The sequence below is a fragment of the Mustela erminea genome, chromosome 4 (assembly GCF_009829155.1).
Source record: "Mustela erminea isolate mMusErm1 chromosome 4, mMusErm1.Pri, whole genome shotgun sequence".
Lineage (NCBI taxonomy): Eukaryota > Metazoa > Chordata > Mammalia > Carnivora > Mustelidae > Mustela > Mustela erminea.
In genome coordinates this window covers 95,550,745-95,578,702 of record NC_045617.1, presented here as the reverse complement: position 1 = coordinate 95,578,702, position 27,958 = coordinate 95,550,745, and the positions used below count along the sequence as shown (strand labels likewise).

General features: G+C 33.7%; 1 protein-coding gene across 2 annotated transcripts in view; it reads left to right on the top strand.

Annotated features, from left to right (window-relative positions):
- MMUT (methylmalonyl-CoA mutase) overlaps window positions 1-27,958 on the top strand; it is a 31,200-nt gene that overhangs the window by 2,217 nt on the left and 1,025 nt on the right. For both annotated transcript variants that reach the window (XM_032340215.1, XM_032340214.1), the window contains exons 2-12: window positions 1,087-1,511; window positions 2,834-3,201; window positions 7,578-7,735; window positions 9,764-9,935; window positions 10,930-11,178; window positions 14,175-14,286; window positions 15,556-15,671; window positions 17,756-17,871; window positions 21,049-21,180; window positions 22,348-22,495; window positions 26,276-26,443. In XM_032340215.1, the coding sequence (XP_032196106.1) occupies window positions 1,127-1,511; window positions 2,834-3,201; window positions 7,578-7,735; window positions 9,764-9,935; window positions 10,930-11,178; window positions 14,175-14,286; window positions 15,556-15,671; window positions 17,756-17,871; window positions 21,049-21,180; window positions 22,348-22,495; window positions 26,276-26,443 (2,124 nt within the window). In that variant the 5' untranslated portion in view covers window positions 1,087-1,126. The remainder of the gene's footprint in view (window positions 1-1,086; window positions 1,512-2,833; window positions 3,202-7,577; window positions 7,736-9,763; window positions 9,936-10,929; window positions 11,179-14,174; window positions 14,287-15,555; window positions 15,672-17,755; window positions 17,872-21,048; window positions 21,181-22,347; window positions 22,496-26,275; window positions 26,444-27,958) is intronic.

Below are 27,958 nucleotides of genomic sequence, written 5' to 3'. Positions count from 1 at the left end.
TAGTGTAACGCTGTGCTAGTGATCAGGAATATACACTTCTAATGTCAGATCAGTGTATAAACTAGCAGAAATATATATATATATATATATATTTATATAAAATTTTATACATATATTTGTATAAATATAAAATGCATCTTAAATATATTTCATATAAACATAAAAGAACAATGTTCTAATGTATTGTAGTGTGGGAGATGACAGATGTGTAAACAGAGAAACAGTGCTGGGGTATAGATTACTGAAGAGCCCATTTAGCCCACCTTGTGAATTCAGGGAGAAGCTGTGAGTATATTATTTAAATTCAAGGACTCTTGAATGCTGACTCTTCTGCGTCTTAGTTTCCTCATCTGTAAAATGGGGATAATATTAGTACTGGTCTTGGTAGTGGTGTGAGGATTAAAATTGCTACTCTTTGTACAGTTCATACAGCAGTGCTGGGCACATGGACAACCCTGTGTATTGGAGATGATGCCTTAGCCACATTAGCCAAAGAAAAACATTCTAGGTAGATGAAAGAGCAAGTCACAGAACTTTGATATAACTTTGATATATGCAGGGAGCTGTAGGTTATGCAGTATTTCTAGAAAAAAATGTATAGAGAACAAAAGCAGTTATGAGTCTGAAAGATACACAGAGATCAGGTCATAGAGGCCTTGAATGCCTGTTTGTCTTGGTCATCACTTTTTTCTCCATCACCCAACACAATGCCTGTCATAAAACAGGTGTACAAATATTTTCAATGAAAAAATTAGGAGGCTGTATTTTACCCTGTACATACTGCAGAACCTTTAAAATGTGAAGTGTGAAGTGTGGCACAGTCATATTTGCATTGGTGTCAGTGTGTGGAATGGATTAGAGGGCCTAAGACTATCCAGTAAAACCAGCCAAGAAAGTATTGAGGAAGAAGACTAGAACAATGATAATGGTTGTGGGGAAGAGGGGCCAAAGTTATAAAACATCAGGTATAGAAACCAGAAAAGGAGAAGGGATGAAATAATACTAAAATACCGCCTTTGTTTCCTTCTCAGCAGTAGTTCCATTTTGCCTTTCGTAAATACATGTATACTCTGCTTCTTTTTCTAGGCCAGTTCTTGTTCCTTTTGAGTGTTTTTCATGCTCCATCATGTTGAGGGCTAAGACTCGGCTTCTTTTACTTTCACCACACCACCTGAAGCAGCTCAAAGAGTCACCAGGATCCAGGGTTATGTGGTGGCGACTTCTGCATCAGCGACAACCCCTTCATCCAGAATGGGCTGCCCTGGCTAAAAAGCAGTTGAAAGGCAAAAACCCAGAAGACTTAACATGGCACACTCCAGAAGGGATCTCCATAAAGCCTTTATATTCTAGCAGGGATACCAAAGACTTTCCTGAAGAACTTCCAGGAGTGAAGCCATTCACACGTGGACCATATCCCACCATGTACACCTTTAGGCCCTGGACCATCCGCCAGTATGCTGGTTTTAGTACTGTGGAAGAAAGCAATAAGTTCTATAAAGACAATATTAAGGGTGAGATTTTAATGCAACACATAGTATTTTATAATCATTTCCTGTTCTTGGCTTCTTTTTAAGGGAGACTGTTTAATCTGTTTAAAGATAGTCACTTCATTAATTTTGTAGTCAAGACTGTACTTTGGAAAAAGATGAATGTTTTTCAACTTCTGTGGTCAAAAGGATGGGTGAGCCAGATTATGTTGTTAAATTCTTAAATGCCAACAATTAACATGCAGGTTATGGGGACATCTGGGTGGCACAGTCAGTTGAGCATCCGAGTCTTGGTTTTGTCTCAGTTCATGATCTCAGGTCTTGAGATCAAACCCTGTGTCAGGTGGATTTTGCGCTCAGCAACGAGTCTACTTAAAAAAGACTCCGCTTCACTTAGTGTAACACTGTGCTGGGTATCAGGAATATATACCTCTAATGTCAGATCAGTGTATAAACTAGCAGCATCTTCCCTACTCAAGTAAATAAATAAATAATAAGTAGATCTTTTAAAAATGTATATTATGTAAAAGGAATTAGGTGAAATTGTATGATAAAAACAGATCTTGATTTTTTCTTTGAGAAGCTTTTAATTAACATTGTTAATATAGGAATTGAAGGGGAAAATGGCTTAAAAGGTGCCCAAATAAAGTAATAAATGATAATGTACAAATATATTTAGTGCAGTCTGGCATTCTTGTCTCAGAAAATTATATTTAACTACTATTTCTTCTATCTGGTCTGTATTAAAATCATGTTGTTTGAATGCTAAATTTGAGGATTTACAAATTTATATTGCACATGGAGTATTGATCTTATATTTAGTCTAGACTATTTTAGTTTTTGGCATGGTGTTCCTAATTCTGTTTCCCAAAATATTTGAAGAGCCAAGACATCTTGTTATTACCATATTAAATACAAAAATGAAAATAAATAAGCATACCAAATTATGTTAAGTATTTGTAAACAGTCAAATCTTTTCAAGAATCTTAAAAAATATTTCTAACTGAAATTGTTAAGATAAGGGCAAAGTAGGTGAAGGTGATTAAGAGGTATAAACTTTCAGTTATTCAAAAAAAATGCTAAGTTAAAAAAGTTCTCAGACCTGAGAAAAGTGAGATGGTTTATATTTTCTGTTCTGCAACTAAATTTGTGCATTTTACCACATGGGAAATAGCTTAGGAAATGAAGTACCTTTCATTAATTTGTTTTGATGTGTATGAGTATAAAAATGTCTGTTAAAAAGTATACAATGATGAGATGAATCAACACTTTAGTAGTGTTAATGTAAATCAGTTTGCTTTGATGTCACATTCCTTAATCCTAATTGTTTTTCTTTATGTATTTAGCTGGTCAGCAGGGATTATCAGTTGCCTTTGATCTGGCAACACATCGTGGATATGATTCAGACAACCCTCGAGTTCGTGGTGATGTTGGAATGGCTGGAGTTGCTATTGACACCGTGGAAGATACCAAAATTCTTTTTGATGGAATTCCTTTAGAAAAAATGTCAGTTTCCATGACCATGAATGGAGCAGTTATTCCAGTTCTTGCAACTTTTATAGTAACTGGAGAAGAACAAGGTGTACCTAAAGAGAAACTTACTGGTACCATTCAGAATGATATACTGAAAGAGTTTATGGTGAGAAATACTTACATTTTTCCTCCAGAACCATCCATGAGAATTATTGCTGACATCTTCCAATATACAGCACAGGTATTTTCTGCTTCTTATGGGTTTTGCTTTACTTCTTTTGATGTAGGAATTTTTTATAAAATATCATAACCTAATTTGAATTTGATAAGTGAGTCTGAATCATAGTTTTAGTATAAACTTTAGTATGAAGGTTTTATATGTATGTGTGTTGTCAGTTTGTATTTTTTTCCTTTTAATGTACTCATTTTATACTCTTGTTGTTATCTATAGGAATCTGGGTATTAGACATTTACTGTATTTTCTTTATTAAAATTTTTATCTTCTGATAATTGTTAGAATGAAAGAGGACTCATAATTTACACTTTTTTATTTCTTTCTGGAATTCATACTCAGTTATGAAGTATGCATTGGTGCCAGACAGTAGAGGATCAAAATATCAACTTAGTAAGATATCACTTGTATCTGCCATCTATAGTGAGGTCCCTGGTATTTCACCCCTGAATTAGGTGGGAAAAGAAGGATCTTATAGTGTTCCTATGTTAATAGCAATCCCTCCATGGGGAAATCCCTCTGAGTAATTACATGTATTTTCCCCCATCACTTACATTTTGCTTCTTGCTGGCAATGCTCTCCTTTTCTTAACTTACCTTGACGTTAGACTATATGATTTCACGGCAAAGGCTCAAGCTCTCCTTGTTGTTAGTATGCCAGCTTAGGGTTGAGGAAGTGGGTGGGCTGGATGTGTTTGTTTGGGGTGGCAGAAAGACCCAGCTCCTCTGATTTAAGGTAAATTTCCAGAAGGAAGAAACCCTAATCCCAGTTGTGTCTCAGTGGACACCCATAGTAGTGAGAGAAGATTGTAAGTATAGTCCTTGTACAGTGGCACTCTGCATTTATGGTTCAGATGTTACGGGAGGAGAGTGGAGAATTGAGTAGCTAGTAGCAATTTATACAGTTTGTGCTGTTACGTACATTGGCATTTCACCTTTTGAAAGCTCCTAATGTCATCTTTAAGCTCGAAATTGCCTTATAAAATCCTTCACATAAGTGATAAAAGTGCTGGTTTCATATACTGATCTAATAATGTTATACTGAAGTACTTTGTGAACTGTCAACCTTTATATTTTTTTTAATTTAATTGTATCAAAATACACATAACATAAAATCTACCATCTTCACTGTTTTGAAGTGTACAGGTCAGTGGCATTAAATACAGTCATACTGTTGTGCAGCCATCACCACCATCCATCTCCAGAATTCTTTGCATCTTGCAGAACTGAAACTCTGTACCTGTTAAATAATAACTCCCCCGCCTCCTCTCCCTTCAGCTCCTAGAAACTATCTTTTCCACTTCCTAGCTCTGTGAATTTGACTACTCTAGCTCTCTTATATTAAGTGGAATCATACAATATTTGTATTTTTGTGACTGGCTTATTTCATTTAGCATAATGTCCTCAGGGTTTATCTATGTTATAGTATGTGTCAGAATTAACCTCCTTTTTAAGGCTGAATAATATTCCAATATTCCAGTATTTCCATTATTTTTAAAGACATTTTGCTGGACTGCTCTCTATAGAGAAGCACCTGTTTGTTTTATTGCTTCTTATTTATAAATTGCATCTACTCAAGTAGTCTCTCAATTCCATGGAATTCAATCCCCTTATTGTTTTTGCTGTGGAACATTTTTTAGGTGCTTTTGGTTAATTATAAATAAAATATTCAAAATATACATTATAGATCTATAACATATATTAGCAACAAGTAACACTTATTACATGCTGGCATAATGCTAAGTGGTTTAGGTGAATCATTTCATTAAATCCTACAAAACTCCTTGAGAAAGGCATAATTATTACTTCTATTTTATACTTTAGGAAACCAAGAAATAACAAGGGTGAGAAACTTGCCTAAATGTGGCTAGCTAAGTGACACAGCTAGACTTTGATCATTCTGACTCTAGAGCCCATGTTCTTTATTACCATATTGATTTCGGTGAACTAGTTTTTATTATTTGATGTTTGGCCTGCTCTTGGGAAGGATAATAATTTGTAAAAAGAAAAAAATAATATGTGTGATATGTACCCTACCTAATAAAAAGTTTTAGGAGAATGGTGGAAATACCATCTTCTTTTTTTCAATCTTTTTATTTTGTTTTTCTGAGTAATCCTGTACCCAATGTGGGGCTCAAACTCACAATCCCAAGATCAAGAGTCTCATGTACCATCTACTGAGCCAGCCAGGTGCCCCCTGAAATACCATTCGCTTAGTGATTTTGGTAGAAAAAAACTGTCCAGGATAGGCTTAGCATTAAAAGTAAGAAATTTATTTTTTATTTTAAGCAAAATAAGTCAGAGAAAGACAGTTATATGATCTTACTGATATGTAGAATTTAAGAAACAAAGCAGAGGATCATAGTGGAAGAGAGGTAAACATAAAATGATGAAATCAGAGAGGGAGACAAACCATGAGAGACTCTTAGGAAACAAACTGAGGGTTGCTGGAGAGGAGAGGGTTAGGAGGCTGGTGTAACTGGGGGATGGACATTAAGGAAGGCCGGTGATGTAATGAGCACTGGGTATTATGTAAGACCGACGAATCACTGACCTCTACCTCTGAAACAAATACATTATATGTTAATTGAATTTAAATAAATTTTTTAAAATGTCACAGTAAATCAAATTGAAATTGTTAAGCCATGTATTTTATCCTGCTTTGTTTCAATATATAGTACTTAGTACTAATCCTTAGAACTATAGTACTAAGGATTGAATCATTTTCTTTTTCCCTCCCCCCCCACCATGTACTTATTCATCTTCAGTGACTTCATTCAAGTAAGGAAATAAAACTTAAATTTATATATCTTCAGCAGATTAGCCCCAAATTAGGAGATCTTAGGACCTTGTGAGGAGTCATTGGTTTGGAATTAAAGATGTCTCATTCAGTTCTCAGACTAAAGGTTGCATTCCTAACCTCAGCTAACTAATTTCAGAATTTAAACTTTGACTCTAAGGAATCGTTAGTGCAGATTCTTTTTCACTAGAAAAATAAAACAGGTGCAGGTTTTTTTTTTTTTTTTTGGCGTTCAGATATTTATGTTTATTAGAAAATACAAAATTTTTATGAAGACTGTGACATTTTACGTTTTTGTTGTTGTTGTTTTTATTTCTTTTCAGCATAACAGTATTTATTGTTTTTGTACCACACCCAGTGCTCCATGCAATACGTTCCCTCCTTAATACCCTCCACCTGGCTCCCCCAACCTCCCACCACCCCCCGCCCCGCTTCAAAACCCTCAGATTGTTTTTCAGAGTCCATAGTCTCTCATGGTTCACCTCCTCTTCCAATTGCCCTCAACTCCCTTCTCCTCTCCATCTCCCTACGTCCTCCATGTTATTTGTTATGCTCCACAAATAAGTGAAACCATATGGTACTTGACTCTCTCTGCTTGACTTATTTCGCTCAGCATAATCTCTTCCAGTCCTGTCCATGTTGCTACAAAAGTTGGGTATTCATCCTTTCTGATGGAGGCATAATACTCCATAGTGTATATGGACCATATCTTCCTTATCCATTCGTCCGTTGAAGGGCATCTTGGTTCTTTCTACAGTTTGGCAACCGTGGCCATTGCTGCTATAAACATTGGGGTACAGATGGCCCTTCTTTCACTACATCTGTATCTTTGGGGTAAATACCCAGTAGTGCAGTTGCAGGGTCATAGGGGAGTTCTATTTTTAATTTCTTGAGGAATCTCCACACTGTTCTCCAAAGAGGCTACACCAACTTGCATTCTCACCAACAGTGTAAGAGGGTTCCCCTTTCTCCACATCCTCTCCAACACATGTTGTTTCCTGTCTTGCTAATTTTGGCCATTCTAACTGGTGTAAGGTGGTATCTCAATGTGGTTTTAATTTGATTCTTCCTGCTGGCTAGTGATGATGAACATTTTTTCATGTATCTGATAGCCATTTGTATGTCTTCATTGGAGAAGTGTCTGTTCATATCTTCTGCCCATTTTTTGATATGATTGTCTGTTTTGTGTGTGTTGAATTTGAGAAGTTCTTTATGGATCCTGGATATCAATGTTTTGTCTGTACTGTCATTTGCAAATAATCTTCTCCCATTCCATGGGTTGCCTCTTTGTTTTGTTAACTATTTCCTTTGCTGTGCAGAAGCTTTTGATCTTGACGAAGTCCCAAAAGTTCATTTTCGCTTTTAAAACGGGTGCAATTTTTATGATGGTTCATTGAATCACTACTTAAATTGAGGAGTGAATTAAATGTAACAAAGTAAGCATTAAATATTTTCAGTTAACATTAAAGACTACTTTGTATATCTAAGTTGAACATCATTTTAAAATAATGGTCTTTTAGAAAATGGGTTTAATAGAACTTTTTAAAATTTTTATTCACTGTTATTTTTTTTAATATTTTATGTAGCACATGCCAAAATTTAATTCAATTTCAATTAGTGGATACCATATGCAGGAGGCAGGGGCTGATGCCATTCTGGAACTGGCCTATACTATAGCTGATGGGTTGGAATATTGTAGAACTGGACTCCAGGCTGGTCTGACAATTGATGAATTTGCACCAAGGTGAGTAAATTGACTCAGAGATTATCTTAATAATAAGACAATTTTTAGGACCAATTTATGAGTGTACAGTAAATTTAATGATAAAATAAATCTGTATTTATAAATGTCATACCTCGATCCTCTTAACGTTTTATTGGAATAATAATGAGAGAATAAGCCATTACTGTTGATGATTAAAAATCAGATTAAATTTTACTACTTCTTGGTAAGTTAGAGGAATCTTGTTTCCAGCTGTTCAGAAAACACAATTACCTGACATATTTTGACAATTAAAATTATAAACATCTTATTTCAGGCATATTCGCTTTAATTCTTTTAATTTTCCATTTTAAAAAGTAAGTCACTTATTTCACTTTTTTTTTCTGTTGCACTTACATAATATAAATGTTTTGGAATGCACAGTGCTATTTAAAACATTTCTGTTTCAAAATAGCTTGTTAATGAAGTTGTATGAAGAATACAGAAAAGCTCGGAGTGCCTGGGTGGTATAGTCAGTTGAGCATCTCTTAGTTTCAGCTCAGGTTGTAATCCTCGGGGTCCTAAGATCCAGCTCCATGTGGGGCTCTGTGCTCAGCGTGGAGTCAGCTTGAGATTCTCCCTTTCCCTCAACCCCTTCTACTCGTGCTCTCTCCCTCTCTCAAATAAATAAATCTTAAAAAAGAAGTATGGAAAAGCTTAACTGAAGTTTATGAAGTACTTAAATTTGGTGATCAAAAATTGGTCAGCTAAGCAATTAATTGCTAAGTTTTACTCTAGGCTGAGAACCAGTTTATATGTTGGGGGGAAAAAAAACAAACTTATGAAAAACATGACTTCTGTCCTCAGATTGTATATAGATTGGTGAATACTTCTTTATACCAGAGGCTGCTGTATACATAATGTGACAGCATTTCTCAGAGTATGGTCCAAGGACTCTTCAGGGTCACTACCCTTCCTGGGGTCTTTCAGGTTAAATTGTTTTCATGATTGTATTAAGACTTTATCTGCCTTTTGCACCTCCATTCTTTCAAAAGTCTATAGTACTGTTTCCCAGAAACTACATGATATGTGATGTTATAGCAGATTAAATGTAGAAGCAGATATAGACTCCACCTGTCTTCCCTGAAGCCACATATATTAGTTTTGCAAAAATGTAAACTGTGTTATTATATTTTTTTTATTTTAGCAAAGTATAATTATTTTTCATAAAAATGTTACATATGTTAACATGTTATATGTTGGTTGTTTCTAAATGAATTAATATGTAAATATTGATAGATAATATCCAAATAAAGATTACTTGGGGTCTTTAGTAATTTTTAAGAATGAAAAAATGTCCTGAGACAAATATTTGAGAACAACAATGTTAAGAGCGTCCAAGGGCATACCACGAATTTTTATTAGTCTTTCATTTCTTTACTTAAGGCTCACCGCTTCTTATATAAAGAAACACAGCTTTTGTGCCTCTAGGCACAGGCAAGTAAACTAAACTAAATGTGTAACTCAGCTGCAGGATATAAAAGAAAAAAAATAGTGGGTTTAAGGGCAATTGGAGAAATATATGCCTATGTATAAAAAAAAAAAAACAGGAAAACTTTCTTGCTATCCAAAGAAAATTATTTGTTAGTGGTTTTATTAACTAAAATTATTAGTTGGTGGTTTTATTCCCTTCATAGGTGACCCCTGACTTACCTACTGGGTATTCTTGAAGTATTTTATTTTTGGATAGTGATTCATTCTTTATTTGAGGGCACAAGAGGAACTTCTTTCCTAAGAACAAAACAAAACAAACAAACAAACAAAAAAATGAAAAACCAATTGTAAAGTGAATAATTCCCACCTGAAGCAAATAATCAGAGCTCTTTCTTCAGTGTGCCTTAAACTGTACTTTTATCTGTTAGGTTTAAAGTTACTTAAGTTTATATGCTTTGATTTTAGTTCAAATTAAATTGTTTAAAATTAAAATCTAGTGTGTGATACAATTAGTTTTATTTTCCATTTTACATTGCCAAGTATAATCAAATAATGGACTTAACATTACTATTTTAGGTTGTCTTTCTTCTGGGGAATTGGGATGAACTTTTATATGGAAATAGCAAAAATGAGAGCTGGGAGAAAACTCTGGGCTCACTTAATAGAGAAAATGTTTCAGCCTAAAAATTCTAAATCCCTTCTTCTGAGAGCTCATTGTCAGACATCAGGATGGTCACTTACTGAGCAGGTATATATATAATTTAAAGTGTAGAGGTTTAGCAAATTCGTATATTGTCTTACAAGCAACATAGCACAGTCAGGAAGTAGATTTAAGAACCCATCTATTCATGTTTGAATAATTATTCTGAAGCATAATGCACATTTATGTGTTTTAACACGTATTATAATAAATAAAACTGGCTCCCTCCAGTGGTTAACTATGGAAATCATATAAATTGGCTTACTATAGTGCTGTTTTACCTTTTTAAAAGTGAAAAAAAAAAAGAATGTGATGAGGAGGAGGAAGTAAAAACCCAAGTTTAGTTAATATTATCTTAAATGATTTTAAGAGTTAAAATTCTTAATATAAAATTGCCTGATTAAAATTTTGTGCATATATATATTATTTATTTTAGTTACATGTTTTTAAGTATGCATGCAAACAGATCCATTTAAAGACTCTAATCATTTGAGTAATTTAAAGTCATTCTATTAAAAGATTGTGTGATAATCTTTTTCCATGTCTTTTTTTACGTATTATTTTGATACATTAAAAATAATTCATAACTTTAAAGTTAACATTGCTTTTATATACTTAAAAGTGAATAAAAACTAATATATCCACATTAAATATGACTTTAGGTACTTATAAGTGGAGAAATACAGTTTCAGGTTGGCAGAAATAGTTGTTGGCTTAACCTCCTCATTTTTATAGCTAAGGAAGCTAAAGTTCAGAAGATCCAATGATTTGCCCAAATCACAATCAGGAAGAGAATGAATTCCAGATTTTTTATCTCATTAGTACATTGTTCATCTTCTTCACTGATCACTTATTAATAAATCATTTGTTGAGTGCTTCTTAAATCTGGCTTGTTTACTAATTTGTCTAAATTTATTGGATATTCTGAAGCCTAATGTAGACATGGCAAAATAAGTATGCAAGAGCCACTGCTTAACCATAGTAGCATCTTTTATCAACTGTTGCCGTGTTTTCACTTTTTGCTTTTCACTGAATGTTTTAGGATCCTTACAATAACATTATCCGTACTACAGTAGAAGCAATGGCAGCAGTGTTTGGAGGTACTCAGTCTTTGCACACAAATTCTTTTGATGAAGCCTTGGGCTTGCCAACTGTGAAAAGCGCTCGAATTGCCAGGAATACACAGATCATTATTCAAGAAGAATCTGGGATTCCCAAAGTGGCTGATCCTTGGGGAGGTTCCTATATGATGGAATCTCTCACAAATGATGTTTATGAGGCTGCCTTGAAGGTCAGTTTCTCTTCTTTAAAACTTGGGTTCTAAGATTCACAGATTTATTAAGATTTATAAATATTTTGATTTAAAAATCAAATTATTTATAGATTTATATCAAGATTTATAAAATGAGAAGAAATTTAAGATTCAACTTTAATAGTATACAAATAGAAACATAATTTAAAAATATACTTGTATTTGTATTAAATATTTTTTTCAAAGAGTTAAAAAGACTGTGTTAAAAGGCTATTAATATAAAAAAGCAGTCCTTTGTCTTCTCCTTGCTTTTTTCCCACTTCCTTGAATCAATACATCTTTTTTGTTTGTTTTATCTCCATATTTTAGAATTAAACATGTATGCTAGGTCTATCCATCAATTTTAGGCATTATCTATTGCTTTGTAGTATGGTAGTTTAGTATTTTAGCTGATTCTTACCTCTGCTTTCTCTTGTCTGATACTACTACCAATAAAATTATATCTCAATAGTAGATATCTTTCTGAAGTCCTCCCGTGCTCTCATTTGATTTCAGCTGATTTCTCTTTAGACGTGCTGACTGTTGTGGCCTTTGACTTTCCTTTGCCATTATCCTGGGAATTCTTTTTGTCTCTGCTATGTTGAATCTGCAGCTCGAATCCTTTGTCTACCTCTATTGATTTATCCCTTGTTGTCTTGAAGCATACCGCATAGGAACCTCCTCTAAAAGTGGTACGTGGGAGATGACTTATATGAAACTTTGGGTGTTCGAAAATGTCTTCATTCTACTCTGGTATTTGATGGATAGTCTGACTTAGAAATTATTTTCATTTGTGAGTGTGTAAACATTGATCTACTTTTTATCCTTGCATTTTATTCTAGCTTCCACTATTTCTGTTTAGAAATCTGATGCTATTTTCACTCTCAGGAACTTTCTAACAGTTGCAGGATCTCTAGCAACTTTTGAGTTGCTAGACTTTGGTGTGTTTATTTTTTCCTGCATTTCACGAGACCTTTGGTGGGCATTTTTTATCTCCCCCATTTTTCATGTTATCATAGCCCTAAGAAATTGTCTTGTATTACTTTTTTGATAATTTCCCCCCTGCCAGTTTTCTGTGATTTCTCTTTCTAGAACTCATAGTTGTTGGGTAAGGACCTCCTTAGGTACCCTGGTGTTCCTCTCTGTTCTATAACTTATCCATGAGATTATGTTTTGTTTTCTTGGAGTCATCAACTTTAAATTTCTATTTACTTTAAAATTCATAGATCATATTTGTAATTTTCAAAAGCTCATTTTTGTTTTTGTGTTTTCTTCCTTGTATATTATACTACTTGTTTCATTAATACGGAATCTGATTATTTCTGAGGATATTAATTATTTTTTTGAAGTTTCCTTCTATATCCTATATTGTCTGTTTTCTCTGTGTGCCTTTGTCTTTAGTGTTATTATTCAGAATGCAGGTTTTATTTCAACAAGACATCTTACCCATGCCTCTTTCTGTACTTGACTTTCCTTTGCCATTATCCTGGGAATTCTTTTTGTCTCTGCTATGTTGAATCTGCAGCTCGAATCCTTTGTCTACCTCTATTGATTTATCCCTTGTTGTCTTGAAGCATACCGCATAGGAACCTCCTCTAAAAGTGGTACGTGGGAGATGACTTATATGAAACTTTGGGTGTTCGAAAATGTCTTCATTCTACTCTGTTTGTTTCTACAAAGTTTACCAAAGTAAACTTTGGTCCATTTTCTTCAAGCACTAAACTTTGGGTCTCTTGACTGAATGGGAGAGGGGTAGTTGCAAATTCTAAAGTAGTCCCCCATCTTTTTAGCCTCCTATCTTACCTTTGGCCTCTTTTATATCCAACATGAATTCTTATTTCTTGACTTCTTCAGAAAAAAAAAAAATTAACTTTGTTCCTTTCTGCAAAGTCACATACCCTTCCACCATTTTTTTCCCACCATCTCATATATACATATATATGTATATATGAGGCTGTAATTAAAGTTTAGATCTTCCCAGGTATCAATAAGATGGAGTTACATCATTATTCTGCTGCTCAAATAAAAAATAAAATTGCATTTTGAAATATACTTTTTAAAGAATACTTATTTATGTGACCAAGAATTTATTTACTTATGTGACTAAAAATAAAGATGAGAGAATTGCTGTTATTTTTAGTTTTCTCCCAAGACTTGAGTGAGGTTCTCTTTTCCAGAATCTACATCTTAGTTTTTCTGTTTTCTTTTCAAGTAGCTTTAAGTACATAATTTCTTTTTTTAATTGAGATATAACTGACATATAACATTGTGTTAGGTTAAGATATACAACATGATGATTTTATATATGTATGAATTGTGAAATGATTACCAGAATAAGTTTAGTTAGTATCCATGCCTGTTACAAATTTTTTTTCCTTGTGATAAGACCTCTTAAGATCTGCTTTCTTGGAGCGCCTGGGTGGCTCAATGGGTTAAAACCTCTGCCTTCAGCTCAGGTCATGATCCTGGGGTCCTGGGATCGAGCCCCACATCAGGCTGTCTGCTTGGCAGGGAGCCTGCTTCCCCCTCTCTCTCTGCCTGCCTCTCTGCCGACTTGTGATCTCTCTCTGTCAAATAAGTAAATAAAGTCTTAAAAAAAAAGATCTTTCTTAGCAACTTTTAAATACATAATAGTGTATTGTTAACTCTGTAGAATTTCTTTTTCTTTCTTTCTTTTTCTTTTTTTTTTTTTTTAGTTTTTATTTATTCATTTAAGAAAACTCTACACCCAACATGGGGCTTAAACTCACAAACCTGAGATCAAGAGGTGCCTGCTCTCCTCGACTGAGCCAGCCAGGCACCCCTAACTGTTGTAGGATTTCTAATTAATGCTCTTGAAGTCTACTTGATTCTTTTCTTACAAAGCATTAAACTTGCCACTAAAATAGCTTATTACTTTATTAATATTAGTATTTATGTGAAATAACTAATTTGTATAGTTTATAAAAATATCTTTATATTCTTTTCCAGTTTTATTAATCTATTTTTCTTATTAGCTCATTGATGAAATTGAAGAGATGGGTGGAATGGCCAAAGCTGTAGCAGAAGGAATACCTAAACTTCGAATTGAAGAATGTGCTGCCCGAAGGCAAGCGAGAATAGATTCTGGTAAGATAAAATGAAAACGTTTATGTGTGAAATCCAATGTTTAAAAAGAAATATTAATTTCTATTTGAAGAAAACACATCTGAGTTATCAAACAAAGATAATGGAAAAATGAAACTTGGATAGAATGTTTCTCATCTGAGACTCATCTGAGTCTGTCTTTCTATCCATCCATCCATCCATTCATCTCTCTCCCTGTTTGTAGTTTTGCATGCGTGGGTGCACACAGGTAAGCATATGTAGAGTATGTGTGGAGGTATGCCCATTGTGTATATAGACGTGTGTAGGTGGGTATCTCCAGCATTTTAAAGATGGTATTATTATTGGTCATTGTGCTTTGCATTGTAGTATTTATTTACTCATTCAGTCAGTCAACACTTTTAGTATTTAGCATTTGAGGCACTGTGCTTACAACTGTGAATAGGTCAAATATGCTCTCTCCACCCTCAGAGCTTACATTCTAGTAAGAGAGAAAAAGAACAAGTAAACAAATAAACAAGATAATTATAAATTGTGGTGAGTTCTATAAAGGAAATACGAGGACGGGGTGGGTGGCAAGATGTCTTTAGATACAGTAATAATCTGATAGTTTGAGGCTAAATATATTTTTTACTGTGTTAAGGAAATATCTTTTTAATTCTGGTTTATTACTTACAAATTTTAAAAGTACTTTTTTGTTAAAAGTGATTGGCTGTAAAAGAATTCAAGAAAACTTTGAAATGCTATTGAATGTTAATCCTCTTCCTTAAAAATCTTGATGTAGCTGCTATTACTATTTTAATTTTGTAGTGTTAAAAGAGGGTTTATCAGAAGCTCTGTGGAAGCATATAATGTAGGAGCATAATAAAAGTCCTTCCTTACAGAGATTCTGATACTTATCTGTTCTTTCCCCTTTCACCCCCGTTTTATTGGGATTTGCTTTACTGATGTATATTGAAGTTTCATTAAGATTTAAGAATACTGCCTCTTCTGGGTGGCTCAGTCAGTGAAGTGACTGCCTTTGGCTCAGGTTATGATCCCAGGGTCCTGGGATTGAGCCCCACATAGGGCTCCCTGCTCAGCAGGAGAGTCTGCTTTCCCCTTTCCCTCTGCTCATTCTCTTCTCTCACTCACTCTCTCTTTTAAATAAATGAATAAAATTTTAAAAAGATTTAAGAATACTACTTAAAAATATTAAGCTTATAAGAAAAGTATGTGATGATCAGAGCATTACTATTAGGCAATTATTTATGAATAGAATCTATATGTTATTTTCCTCTGGAAAATTAATAGGTTCTGAAATAATTGTTGGAGTAAATAAGTACCAGTTGGAAAAAGAAGAATCTGTGGAAGTTCTGGCGATTGATAATACTTCAGTGCGTAACAAACAGATTGAAAAACTCAAGAAGGTAATAATAGCTATCATTTTTTGAGTGCTTTCTGTCTTCTGGGCACTGTGTAAGCACTTACATTGTCTTGCTTAATCCTTGTAACAACCACATGAGGTGGGTATTATATCCCAACATTTTGAAGTTAAGGAAATTAAAGATAAGGGAGATTAAGAAACTTACTAGGAGTAAATAATTGAACAGCCAAGACTCAAATCTGTCTGTTGACACCAAACATTCATGTTTTAAATCATGACAACTGCATCTGTGAAACTTACATATTGTTATTAAAAATCACTCTAATAATAATACCTGCCATTATTTACAGATTAAAACAAAGGCTTAAATGATTATGATACTCACTCACTATTAAAAACAAAATTAAGTTCCGAGTATCTGAACCCAGGACTTTTCACTGTAATTTGTTTCCACCAGACCATGATTTCTGATACTACTATGAAAGTATCATTTTTTTTCTGTTTTTTTTTTTAACTCAAATATATTTTAATGGTGCTTTAGAAAGATACAGTTTATAAATGAAACATATTTATTTTGATTGAAACTAGAGTATTAATTTTATTTCTGATTTCTTGCCAAGATGAATCAAAGTATATGAAATGCTAAGATGAAACATATTCTTATAGTCGTAACATATATTTCTATTGTGAGAAGCTACTGTGGTCTCTTAATCTTTGGCTTTTATAATTACTGTTATTTCTAAGGTAAGGAATTTGACATTATTTAGCGATCTTTAATGGTTTTCATTGGTTTACTTTCCCTGTGGTAGTTTAAGATCTGACTTTTTTTTCCCTCAGTGTAGATGTTCTTTAGGAGTCTAAGAGTTTGTTTGGTTAGACTGAATGCACAACCATCACCTTTCTTTTCTTTTTTTAATGGCAGATGTTTAATGAAATTATTTCCATTTCACCCTTAATGAGGAGATAAGGACTCCTCTCTCATTTTTGTCATGCTTTTTACAATGTCCTGTTTAGGGTGTAGCATGTTATTTTCAGTCATCACAAAAATCTCAACCTTTATTATATTTGGAAAACTCCTTTTGTCCTCTCTTATACTTTAGGCTTTTATTAACTCTGCACCTCACTGCTTGAGGAGTTCATTTTGCCATAAATGATGTTAAACTTTATTTCAGGCAAGAGAGAAATTCAATAGTGATAATGGAGTTGGGTTTTTTCCTTGCCCTTAGTATAAGATTTCTGGTCCACTTCTGCTTATATATATTATATAATTTTAGTAGCATCTTGAGCAGTATCATATTTTAGACTCTTTTATAGATGGTGTAATCTTGTAAGAAATTGGATTTTAGATAACTTTGTTTAGGCAGGTTGTTGGTAGAGCAAGGTAGAGCAAGACCTGAGAGGAAAAGTTTTTTACCATGCTTTTCATTGTCTTTTTGTCTCCTGCAGTATTTCTCACTGTCTCTTGTCTTTTTTTTTTCTCTTTTTGGATTATTTTAATTTTTATTTTTTAAGCCCAACTTGGGACTTAAACTCACAACCCAGAGATTAAGATCTGAGCTGAGATCAAGAGTCCGATGCTTAACTGACTGAGCCACCTAGGCGCTCCTCTTTGGGTTATTTTTAAGTAAAGAAAAACCATATACATACATATTATTACCAATATATTTGTTAATTAACAAAGGAAAACAACATATAACTGAAGTATTCTCTAAGTTGTAATCTATTATTATCATTTTTTCTTCCTTGTGACTCTTACTCTGTAGTGTGTCTTTGAAATTACGCATGTAAAACATCTACTTGTTTTTGAGGTCTTGTTACATAAGTAGAGCCTAAGTAGAGTCACCACTATTATTTATTATTGCCCTACTTGTTTCTGATTTATCAGAATTATGCAGAATTCAGTATTATTTTAGGAAATCCTTAAATGTTTATTGAATGAGTGAATGAATACATTGAATGAGTATCAGTCCTAGGATACATACTATTCTCTCCTTTTTTTTCCTTTTGTTTTTGAGTTTAGGATTATGGAACAATTTCTGTGTGATGTAGTATCAGTGTCTGATTTCCTGATCTCTCTTTTATTCTCTATTCATGAACATTGTCCCTTTTCTTGACCTTTTTATTAAGGTCAAATCCAGCAGGGATCAAGATTTGGCTGAACGGTGTCTTGCTGCACTGACTGAATGTGCTGCCAGTGGAGATGGGAATATTCTGGCTCTTGCAGTGGAAGCAACTCGTGCAAGGTGAGGGTATTTAAGTTTGGAGATTGCCAAATACCAGAAGTTGACCTGCTTCTCAAAGTGTGCTTAAATGAAAGGTTGATCGTATAAACCATGTGAGCCTAAACGAGTATATTGAAAACTCAAATGAAGCTAGTTTTTATTTTTCTTAAATATCAGCGTACTTACAATATTCATGTCTTTTTTTAAGCATGTAAACATTAAGAGGCTTTACTCTCCTTAAAATTTAAAAATGAAACATTAACTTTTAAAATATATCAAGTATGAAGTCATCTTGTTTTGAGAAAGTCCATCTTACAAGGGAAAATACCCTCAGGTCACTAGTAACTACCTAATGTAGATCTAAGTATTTCTGCAAATATATGAACAAAACAGCAAAAGTGATTGATTTTTGTCAAATTCTGTTATTAGCAAAATAGGGTAGTGAGAACTGTTCAGGTACATGTGCTCATTTCCCATCTCCAGAGAAAAGCTGGAGGTCTGTTATTTTAGCAGCTATATGGTAATGAATTATAAATGACCTACATATGTTCTTCACCAAGGGCATCATGAAACCTTTCTGAGCAGGAAACATGCTTAAGCTCTCCCCTTTCCCTCTCTAGGTGAAAGGTGGCATGCTGAGAGCCCTAGGAACCCATGCTCCACAGTGTGGTGCAGGACATAGTGCAGCCGGGCAGCCAAACAGTGGGGTTCCCGAAGACATTTTATTCATGTACAGTATTTGGATATCACCAGGGTTTGAGCAGATAGAGTGCTATTCATGATACTCTAAGTGCCACTGTCCTGTAGGCATGTGGAGCTCTTAAAGATGTATTAAAAATCATTGAATAGGTCCTATATTAATGCATCCATGCAGCTGGCTGAAATTTCTGTTTACACTGGTTATTACATCTTTCTAACAAGGTTTGGGAAAGGGTCAGAAGAATTATAGATGAGAAAAGATGAGCCAGCCTTTCAAGATTTGCAGTAAGAAATTACAGAAAAACTTGCTGAAGCCCTTCAGAGGAAAAACTCATTAAGCCTCCTTCACCACTCCCACTAGGGTGGGTGGAGAGTATATTAAAACTTTATTAGCATATTATTATTATATTATATTATTTTATATTTATTTATTATTTTATATTGTATATATTTAAATATATGTATTTATATGTTTATTTTTATATATTTATGTATTTATATATTATATATTTAAATATATTTTATATTTATTTATTAATATTTATATTATTATTACATTATATATTAGTGCATTAATAAAGTATATTAATACTTTAATTTCCCTATGGCTTGGGACATTTTAAGCTATTGTAATGAACCCATGTCACTTATTTGTAGATTGAGAAGTTTAATGTACTTTCAAATATAGGGAAACATTTTTATTTTTGACAGTAAACAAACCTACTCTTTGTTCAGAGGTTGACAAGGCTTCTCTGTCTTCCAAAGCTATTCACTGTGTAGTTAACTTTGAATAGACAGTCAAAAATAAAGGGCAATCAGTGCTTTGTCTCATAGGACATGCAGAAAAGCAAATAAACCACAGAAAATTTTCTCCCAATACATAATGTCACTAAGTGAATTATTTTTGCTTTTGTTATTTATTGCTTAATATAATAACCTTTTCTTTTTAATATGTTGTTTTAAGTGCTTAAGGGGTAGAATAAATAGTATGTGGGTTGGATTTGTTTATTTGTTTTACAGTTTTTATTTCTTAAAAGAAATAAAAAAAAAAATTTACCTGCTTACAGTCCTCTAATGGTCTCCCATGCTTTTAAATTAAAACCTAATCTTACCGTGGCCTCCAAGATTCTGTAAAATACGAATCTGGCATATTTCCTTGGCCTCACCTTATTCTACTTCCTTCATTAGGCTGTGTCCCCAGTGTCCTTGTTCTAGTTTTAGAACAAAGAGCATGTTTTTCTAACTCTCAGAACCTCTGCATTTAGTACTTTCTTTTTCAAACGGTTTTCCCCCTTATGCTCCCTTGAGTTTCTCCTTCTCATCATTTAGGTTTTAGTTCTAAAGTTAAATATTCATGTCTTCAGCATCTTTAGCTTTCCCAGAGATCCCATTTCACCTGTTCTAGTGTGTTCATAGTGCTTATTATCACATGAAATTCTTATTCATTCATTTGTGTTCATGTGTATTGTTTGTGTCCCCTGACTAGATGATAAGCTCTGTAAGAGCAGTATCTCCCCCTCCAAGTCTTATTTATCATCGTATGTCTAGCACTTACCATACTTTTCCCATATTAGGCACTCAGTAATTGTTGAATGAATTAGTAAACAATGAATGGAATATGCTAAAAGACTTACTTTCTATCAAAATGTATCAGCAGGAGGGGGCCTCTGGGCAGTTAAGCATCTGACTCTTGATTTCAATTCAGGCCATGATGTCAGGGTTGTGAGATTAGGCTCTGCATTGGGCTCCACACTGGATGTGGAGCCTGCTTAAGATTCTCTCTCTCCCCGGGTGCCTGGGTGGCTCAGTGGGTTAAAGCCTCTGCCTTTGGCTCAGGTCATGATCCCAGGGTCCTGGGATCGAGCGCCGCATCGGGCTCTCTGCTCAGCGGGGAGCCTGCTTCCTCCTCTCTCTCTGCCTGCCTCTCTGCCTCCTTGTGATTTCTGTCTGTCAAATAAATAAATAAATCTTAAAAAAAAAAAAAAAAAGTCAAGGTAAATTTAAAAAAAAAAAAAAAAAAAAAGATTCTCTCTCTCCCCCTGCCCTAAGCCTTGCTCGCTCGCTCGCTCTCTCTCTCTCAAAGAAAAAAAAAAAAAAAAGAAAGAAAGAAAAAAAGTATCAGTGGGAATCTTGCTATCTTGCTCCCTTTGCCTATTTGTATTGTTAGGTGGTAAATTATTCATGCTTATCTACTTATAGTTTTTTAAGTCATTCCATTATTTTTTAGTTAACAAATGTTAAAAAGAGAGTATTGTGTATAAAGGCATCCCGAATCATTTTTTATTACTATTCTGAGGAAAGATGCTTTCATCAATGCAGTAAAAAAATACTCCAAGTAAAATAAGTCGGTCAGAGAAAGATGAATACCATAAGATTTTTGGTAGCATATATTTTACTTAGGTAATAATGTATATCTAATTATATTGAATATTTAAGTAAATATTTTTATCTCAAATGATGATGTTAAAAAACCTCTATTTTATTATTTTAATATTTTAGATGTACAGTTGGAGAAATCACAGATGCTATGAAAAAGGTGTTTGGTGAACATAAAGCTAATGATCGTATGGTGAGTGGAGCCTATCGCCAGGAATTTGGAGAAAGTAAAGAGATATCATATGCTGTCAAGAGGTAATATGTGAGATTTCTTTCACCAGAATGTCTTTTCTGTTAACATAATCCTTATGAATCAAATTTGGACCTATTTTTCTCACATACCATTTGGAAAATATTTGAACTGACTTTCCTATTAGTCTGTAGTTTTACTAATATAATATTTTAAATTTTCATCATAGTTCCCATTAGGAGTTTCTCGTTTAAATCAAATGTTTTTTTTAACTAACATTGATACTGCTTCATATCCCCGGGTGGTTATATTTCAGTCTCCTTATTATAGTATACTTTCATATTTTCCTAAGTTTATTTAAACTGTATAATTGTTTAAATAATTATAAAATAATTTCCTATTATATGAAAATAAGTATTTGGTTGCCATCTATGCATAAATTAAAATCAAACTCTCTGAACTAACAGTAAATAGCACTGTCAAACATGATTAGGAAATATAAATTAATAGAAATTGGTCATAGTTCCAAGGTGTAAATGTAGCTTCCTGATTTTTTTCTCAACCTTTGTAGTTTCCCTCTTTTTGTATCACTAGTTATGAGATAAATATCAAAACATCTAAGGTGAGAGTCATCAAAATGAAACTTTTTTTTCTTTTAATAAAAACAAATGTAGTACTTTTTCATATGGGGTATGAATTTATTGATTTAAGCAGACAGATATTTTGATTATATGTCATTAGAAAGTACCACATTGCAGTCAGCTTGGAGAAGTTCACACTTGCGAATGAGTAGGTGAGATACAGGCAGTTCAAAGCAACCAGTGAGTCCCATTTGTATAAAAATCTCTGAAAGCTACCTTTTAGGTTATATTTAAATATTTATGCATATTTTACTCTGGAGACTGGCTTATGAAGGTGAAAACTTGTCATTTCCTCATCTTGCTTCACTGTGATGTTCTCAGGTGTTACGGGCTTATTGGTTGTGCCATCTTGCAGATTTTCCTCTAAGGGAAATGTGTTAAGCATACCCAAGCTTTAATGGAATTCTCAATTTAAAATAGAGATCTTCACAAAATATGAGTAAACAGATTCAAAAAAATATTTTTAAATAAACTTGAAGGATTTGCTGTGAATAAATTATAGTTCTTATATCTTATCTTTGGACAATTAACAATTTATAAATTTATTTTATTATTACTTTTAATAACTGCTGTATTTTGAAATGTTCTTAGGGTAAATAAATTCAAGGATCGTGAAGGTCGCAGACCTCGTCTTCTTGTGGCAAAAATGGGACAAGATGGACATGACAGAGGAGCAAAAGTTATCGCTACAGGATTTGCTGATCTTGGTTTTGATGTGGACATAGGTCCTCTTTTTCAGGTACTAAAAATTGCTGGGAAAATTTCAAAAGAATGTCATAAATCACTTATATTTAGAAAAAATAATGATAAGATGATAAACCATGATGATGTTTTTTAAGTTGTTAAAGAAGAAAATGAGTTCAGCAGATTCCCAAATTTATTTTTGAATGCATATAATCCAGTTAATTATGACAGAAATAGGAAAGTAATGTAATTTATGTTAATGTACTTGTTTCTCAGACTTTGTAAAAATTAGTAACTAAAATTGTTAGGTGTCTGAGACTGAAGGTTACTTTGAAAAATCTTATTCTTTTGAGATTTGACTAATAATTTGAGGGAAACATAACCCACAATGGATTTGTTTGTTTGTTTTGAAGGAGAAATCAAGCATTAGAGTGAGAGGGTCAGTTCATAATTAGATTTTCTCTTCTTATTACTCTGTAGTAGTATTTTACTTAATCACAGAATATTTAGTCCAGCAGAGTAATAATTTGTTGGAAGTAAATGAAACTGAAATTCTCTATAGAGTGGTATAATAATCATTCCCTACAAAATTTCTTGGGTGAGTACATGGTAATAAGTTTCATATTAAAAGCTTTATCTACTATATACTGCTTGATCATCTACCAAATACTATGCTCTCAGTTGAGTAAGATATAATTTTTGTTTTCAGGGAGGTTGCAGACTCCTAACAGAAAGAAATTTACTTACCAGTAATCACAGCAGAATAATAATGTAATTAAGGTTTGAACAAGGAACTTGTCCAAATATTCTAGGAACTTATGGTTGAGCTGTGCCTTCTGGAAGCCTGGAAAGCAAGGCAGGGAAGGGCATGCTAAGAAAGGTTGGCTTGGGCAGAGGGACAGAGGTACAGAGGTACAGAGTCATGAAGACATGATGCCTTCAAGTGACTGTAAGAAGTTCAGTACAATTAGAATACAGAGCATGGGATGGTATGTAGATTATAATGAATAGCCTTATATGTGCCATTCTAAGAAGTTAGAACATATCCCAAAGGTGTTTAGGCAGAGTGACAATCAAATGTATACTTTAGAAAGTTCACTTTCCAGGAAAATCACTTTCTGAAGTGGATTGAGAGGAGCCATGACTAAATGCAAGGAGTCCAGTTAAGATATTCAGTAAATCGGAGTGAGAAGCAAGGCAGGCCTTAACCAAGGCAGTATCAGGGTCTTAGCGGAAGTTAGCTAGGATTGTGAAGAAAATGTAAAGAAGGGGCAGGAGGCAGGCTTAAGAGAACCAGCTTATGGAACGTTCAGATAAAGATGACCATATACGTTGGATATGCGTGTCTGGAGCATAGAAGAGAGGTCTCCATTATAAATAAGATTTTGAGACTTACAATGTGTAAATGGTACTTAAAACCATGAAAACTGGTGTAACTTCCCATCAGAAATGTATATCACAAGATGAGAACTTGAACACCAAAAGGGAAAAGGGGAGGACGTAGCAAAGGAGGGAAAGGGAATGGGGTGCGGAGTGAGATAAAAACTGAGGAAGAAGGAGAGTTTCAGGGAAAAGGAAGTACTGTTGTTCCACACTGTGGATGGGTCAACTAAGGTGAAGCCTGAAGAGTATTCATTGCATTTTTACCAGCAAAGAGGTAAGCCTTTCTGAAGAGGCCCATACTCTGTAGAATCTGTAAGATTTTCCCTTTTTTAATTAATTAATTAATTAATTTATGTTAGCAAACATAAAAAAAAAATTATTAGTTTTTGATGTAGTGTTCAATGATGAATTTTTAAATATTACTATAGAAAGTCTAGAAGAAGCTTTCACTATGAAGCGCTAGCCTGAACTTCTGGAGATAACATCTTTGAACTGTGTTGGTAGGTAAATTCATAAATACATTTAAGCTAGGTTTTGTTAAGAACCTCAAATATATTTTAGATTAAATAAATACATATATTTAGATTGCTCTCATTCTTCCTTTGAGTTGAATACTTTCCCATTCTAGTTTTTTACTTACATTCTACTATGCTTTTACTTTAGATTTTTGTTTGTTTGTTTTCAAGAGGGGGAGAAAGAGAGAGGAGGGAGGGACAGGTGGAGAGAGAGCCAAGCAGATGTCCTGCTAAGCGGGGAGCCTGATGCGGGCCTTGATCCCAGGACCCTGAGATCATGATCTTAGCTGAAATCAAGAGTCCAACATTTAACTGACTGGGCCTCTCAGGTGTCCCTTTGTTTGTTTTAAATAATGACCAAATATAATACATTCCTGATATTTAGTAATTGACTTTCAGGAAATATTTTTTTTATAAAATGAAAGTAATTAAAAACAATTGGTGTCATTCTTTGGCACTTAAAAGAATTTTTCAATGAGCTGCAAATTCATTTCTCCTTTACATGCCGTCTATAAAAATATAGTATACCTTTTAATATCACCAACTTTGTTAACATAATACTTTGTCATTAAAAAAAAAAAACAAAAACACCTGTAGATAAAGGTCCTTTCCTTCAGTTCTGTGTCTTGATTTAGGAAAAATTAGATTTAAAGTTTTAGAATGCTCAGTATTTGATAACATAAAATACAGTTTCTTGTGTGTAAACATAAAGCATGGAACTGAATTGTTTAAATGGAATTTTAATCTAATGAATTTTGGTAACAGGGATGATATGAATGACCAGTCAGGCATTAAGTCAATTAAATTTGTTAATGCATCAATACCAAGAATATGCACATTTTCTTAAACGTTTTCATTTCATAGGTTATATTTTTCACAGACTGATTTTTTTAGCAGTATGCTATGTGATTTACTTAGAGATCTTCTTGAACATGGCTTCATTCCCAAGATGCGTAGGATCTTTTGTTTTCACACTGAAATGAGCCCTAAAGTATTGCTGAACTAGGAAATTTTCAGATAATAGTTTTTTTGAGCTTATAATTGTTCAGCAGTTTCTGAGATAACTTTATCCTCCCCAAATTTCTCAATTTGCGTTATATTTACAATGAGAAACTTTTGGGTATCCCTTTATGAAGTTATTTAAATACATGAAAATTATCAAAGCAAATGTCACTCATTGCAGAAAATGAATATGATCTTGGGTAACTCATTTCATAATTGAATACTTGAAAACATCCTTTATGATTCTGTATAGCATACTGGTTAAATCCAGTTAATAATGACCAAATATTAGAACAGCCTTCTTGGCACCATCCCTTCTCTTGTTTATGTATTTGCCAGGGTTTTGTAGCTAGCCCCTTAACTGGTTTCTAGAGTCTCATGTTATTTTGATCCATATGTTGCTGTCAATTCAGTATCTTCATGGGAGACTGAGGTCCTGAGCTTCCTAGTGTACTGTCTTACTAACGTCGCTCTTTCCCACCCATTTTATTTTAAAACCTAAAATTCACTTTTCACATTGAATTTTATGTTTAGTCTTTTAATTCGTCATAGATACTATGATATGTTGTCTTGTACTGCTCAACCATTCAATAAATGTTGATAAGACAACAGATGTATTTTACAAAAACTGTAGTGTGAAGAGATAATATATTTTGCCTAAAGATAATTCCTTATCCTAAAGGTTTTTTGGGGGAGCTATATTTGGTGTAACTTAAATCTAATCGATAAATTCTAGGGCTAGAAGCAAAGACAGTAATGGTGTCTATTTTATCAAGGATGAGTTGAGATTTATGATTTGAGAATGATGAAATAATGAAGTTATATTGACTTCAAGATTTTTAATGAGAAAAACCATGGAATGCCAATTAAGTATATAACAGTTTTAAAATACTCTTTGGAATAAATGATTTTTCCTTCACTTTCTGATTGCTTAGACTCCCCGTGAAGTGGCCCAGCAGGCCGTGGATGCAGATGTGCACGCTGTGGGTGTGAGCACACTTGCTGCTGGTCATAAAACCCTAGTTCCTGAGCTCATCAAAGAGCTCAACTCCCTGGGACGGCCAGATATTCTTGTCATGTGTGGAGGGGTGATACCACCACAGGTATTGTTCATTTCCTGTATTTTTCTAGTACTATGGTGGGAATCCTGAGTAATGTTAGTTTATATGTAGTTCCCACTTACTGTATACATTTACTAAAGAAAAAATTTGGTGTAGATGTTGATCTAAATTATTTCCTGGTGATTTTACTAAGTAAATCTTACTTAAAAAGTGGGCAGTGTTGTTTTCTATTCAAGCTATATTGTAATTCACTTTGCGTGATTTAACAATTTACAAAGCTTCTATGAGGGAATTACCTCCTTGCAAACTAATAACCTAGATAGAGATCTACTTTATTCATAGTCAGTAAAGAATGATGGAAAAGGAACAGGATAAAAGTAATAAAATCTCACAGCTAGACTAGAGAAGAATGGTGAACATGTTGCATCTATCAGCCCCTAGACACTCTTTGTCATGGTAGTGAAGTGAGTCCTTTGATAACCAGTCAGCATCACTTGTTTTTGTTGTTCCAGAGTAACTACCTTGTTCAGTTCTTGTTTCCATCCGTGGATGTTGTTTTAACTCAGAGTTTTATCAGTTACATGGTCTTGTAAAACCTCTTTTTCATTAAAACTAATTTTATTGGGGCATAGTTTTCTTAGAGCCAAAAATATCCTAAATCAGAAATAAATGGAATCAGCTTGTTCTGGAAATTCAATAATTTGAATTTCCCCTGATTGGGGAACAGTTGGATTCTTGAACAAAAATATGGATCATCTTAGAAAAGGAGAAATAAATGCTAGGTAACAATCAGTGATGTCAATTAATTTATTAATGGGGTGGGAGGATACTTCCACGTATTATCTTACCTGTCAGTTAAAATAATTAGTTAAAATATAAATTTGGTTTGCTTCCAATCCAGTTTTTTTTTAATTAACATATAATGTATATTTGCCCCAGGGGTACAGGTCTGTGAATCGTCAGGCTTACACACTTAACAGCACTCACCATAGCACATACCCTCCCTAATGTCCATAAGCCATCCACCCTCTCCAATCCAGTTTTTAATTATATCAAGTTTTCTTTTTTTATTGAGAATGGGAAAAATAGAAGTGTATATGAGATTGTTCTAAGTAAATAATTGATAGATGCTACAAAGACCCCTCCACGAGAGCAGGAGTCTATCAGTGAAGTGTGATCTTATGTCGAGGTCTATAATTTTTTCCTGCATACTGGTCAGAATATAAAATAGTGACTTATGTACCACTTATGAGATCAGACTATATATATATATGAAATTGTGAGGTTGATAATCATGCAGATCTAGCAAGCAAACTATATATTATTTATTCTTTCTAACAACACAGTACTTAAGGTGTTATAGTCAACACAAAACTGCTTTTGTTAACATACTTGCCTATTATTTTTGCAAATATAGTTTACTATATGGGAATATAAAGGGTGTTTATTCTTTATTGTCTGTCTTGGAAACTTTTATCTGTATTGCAGTTTTAGAGTCTGTAATATATAAGCTCTTAGATGTGATGTTAAATTTAAGAGCCAAAATAATTAGGCTTC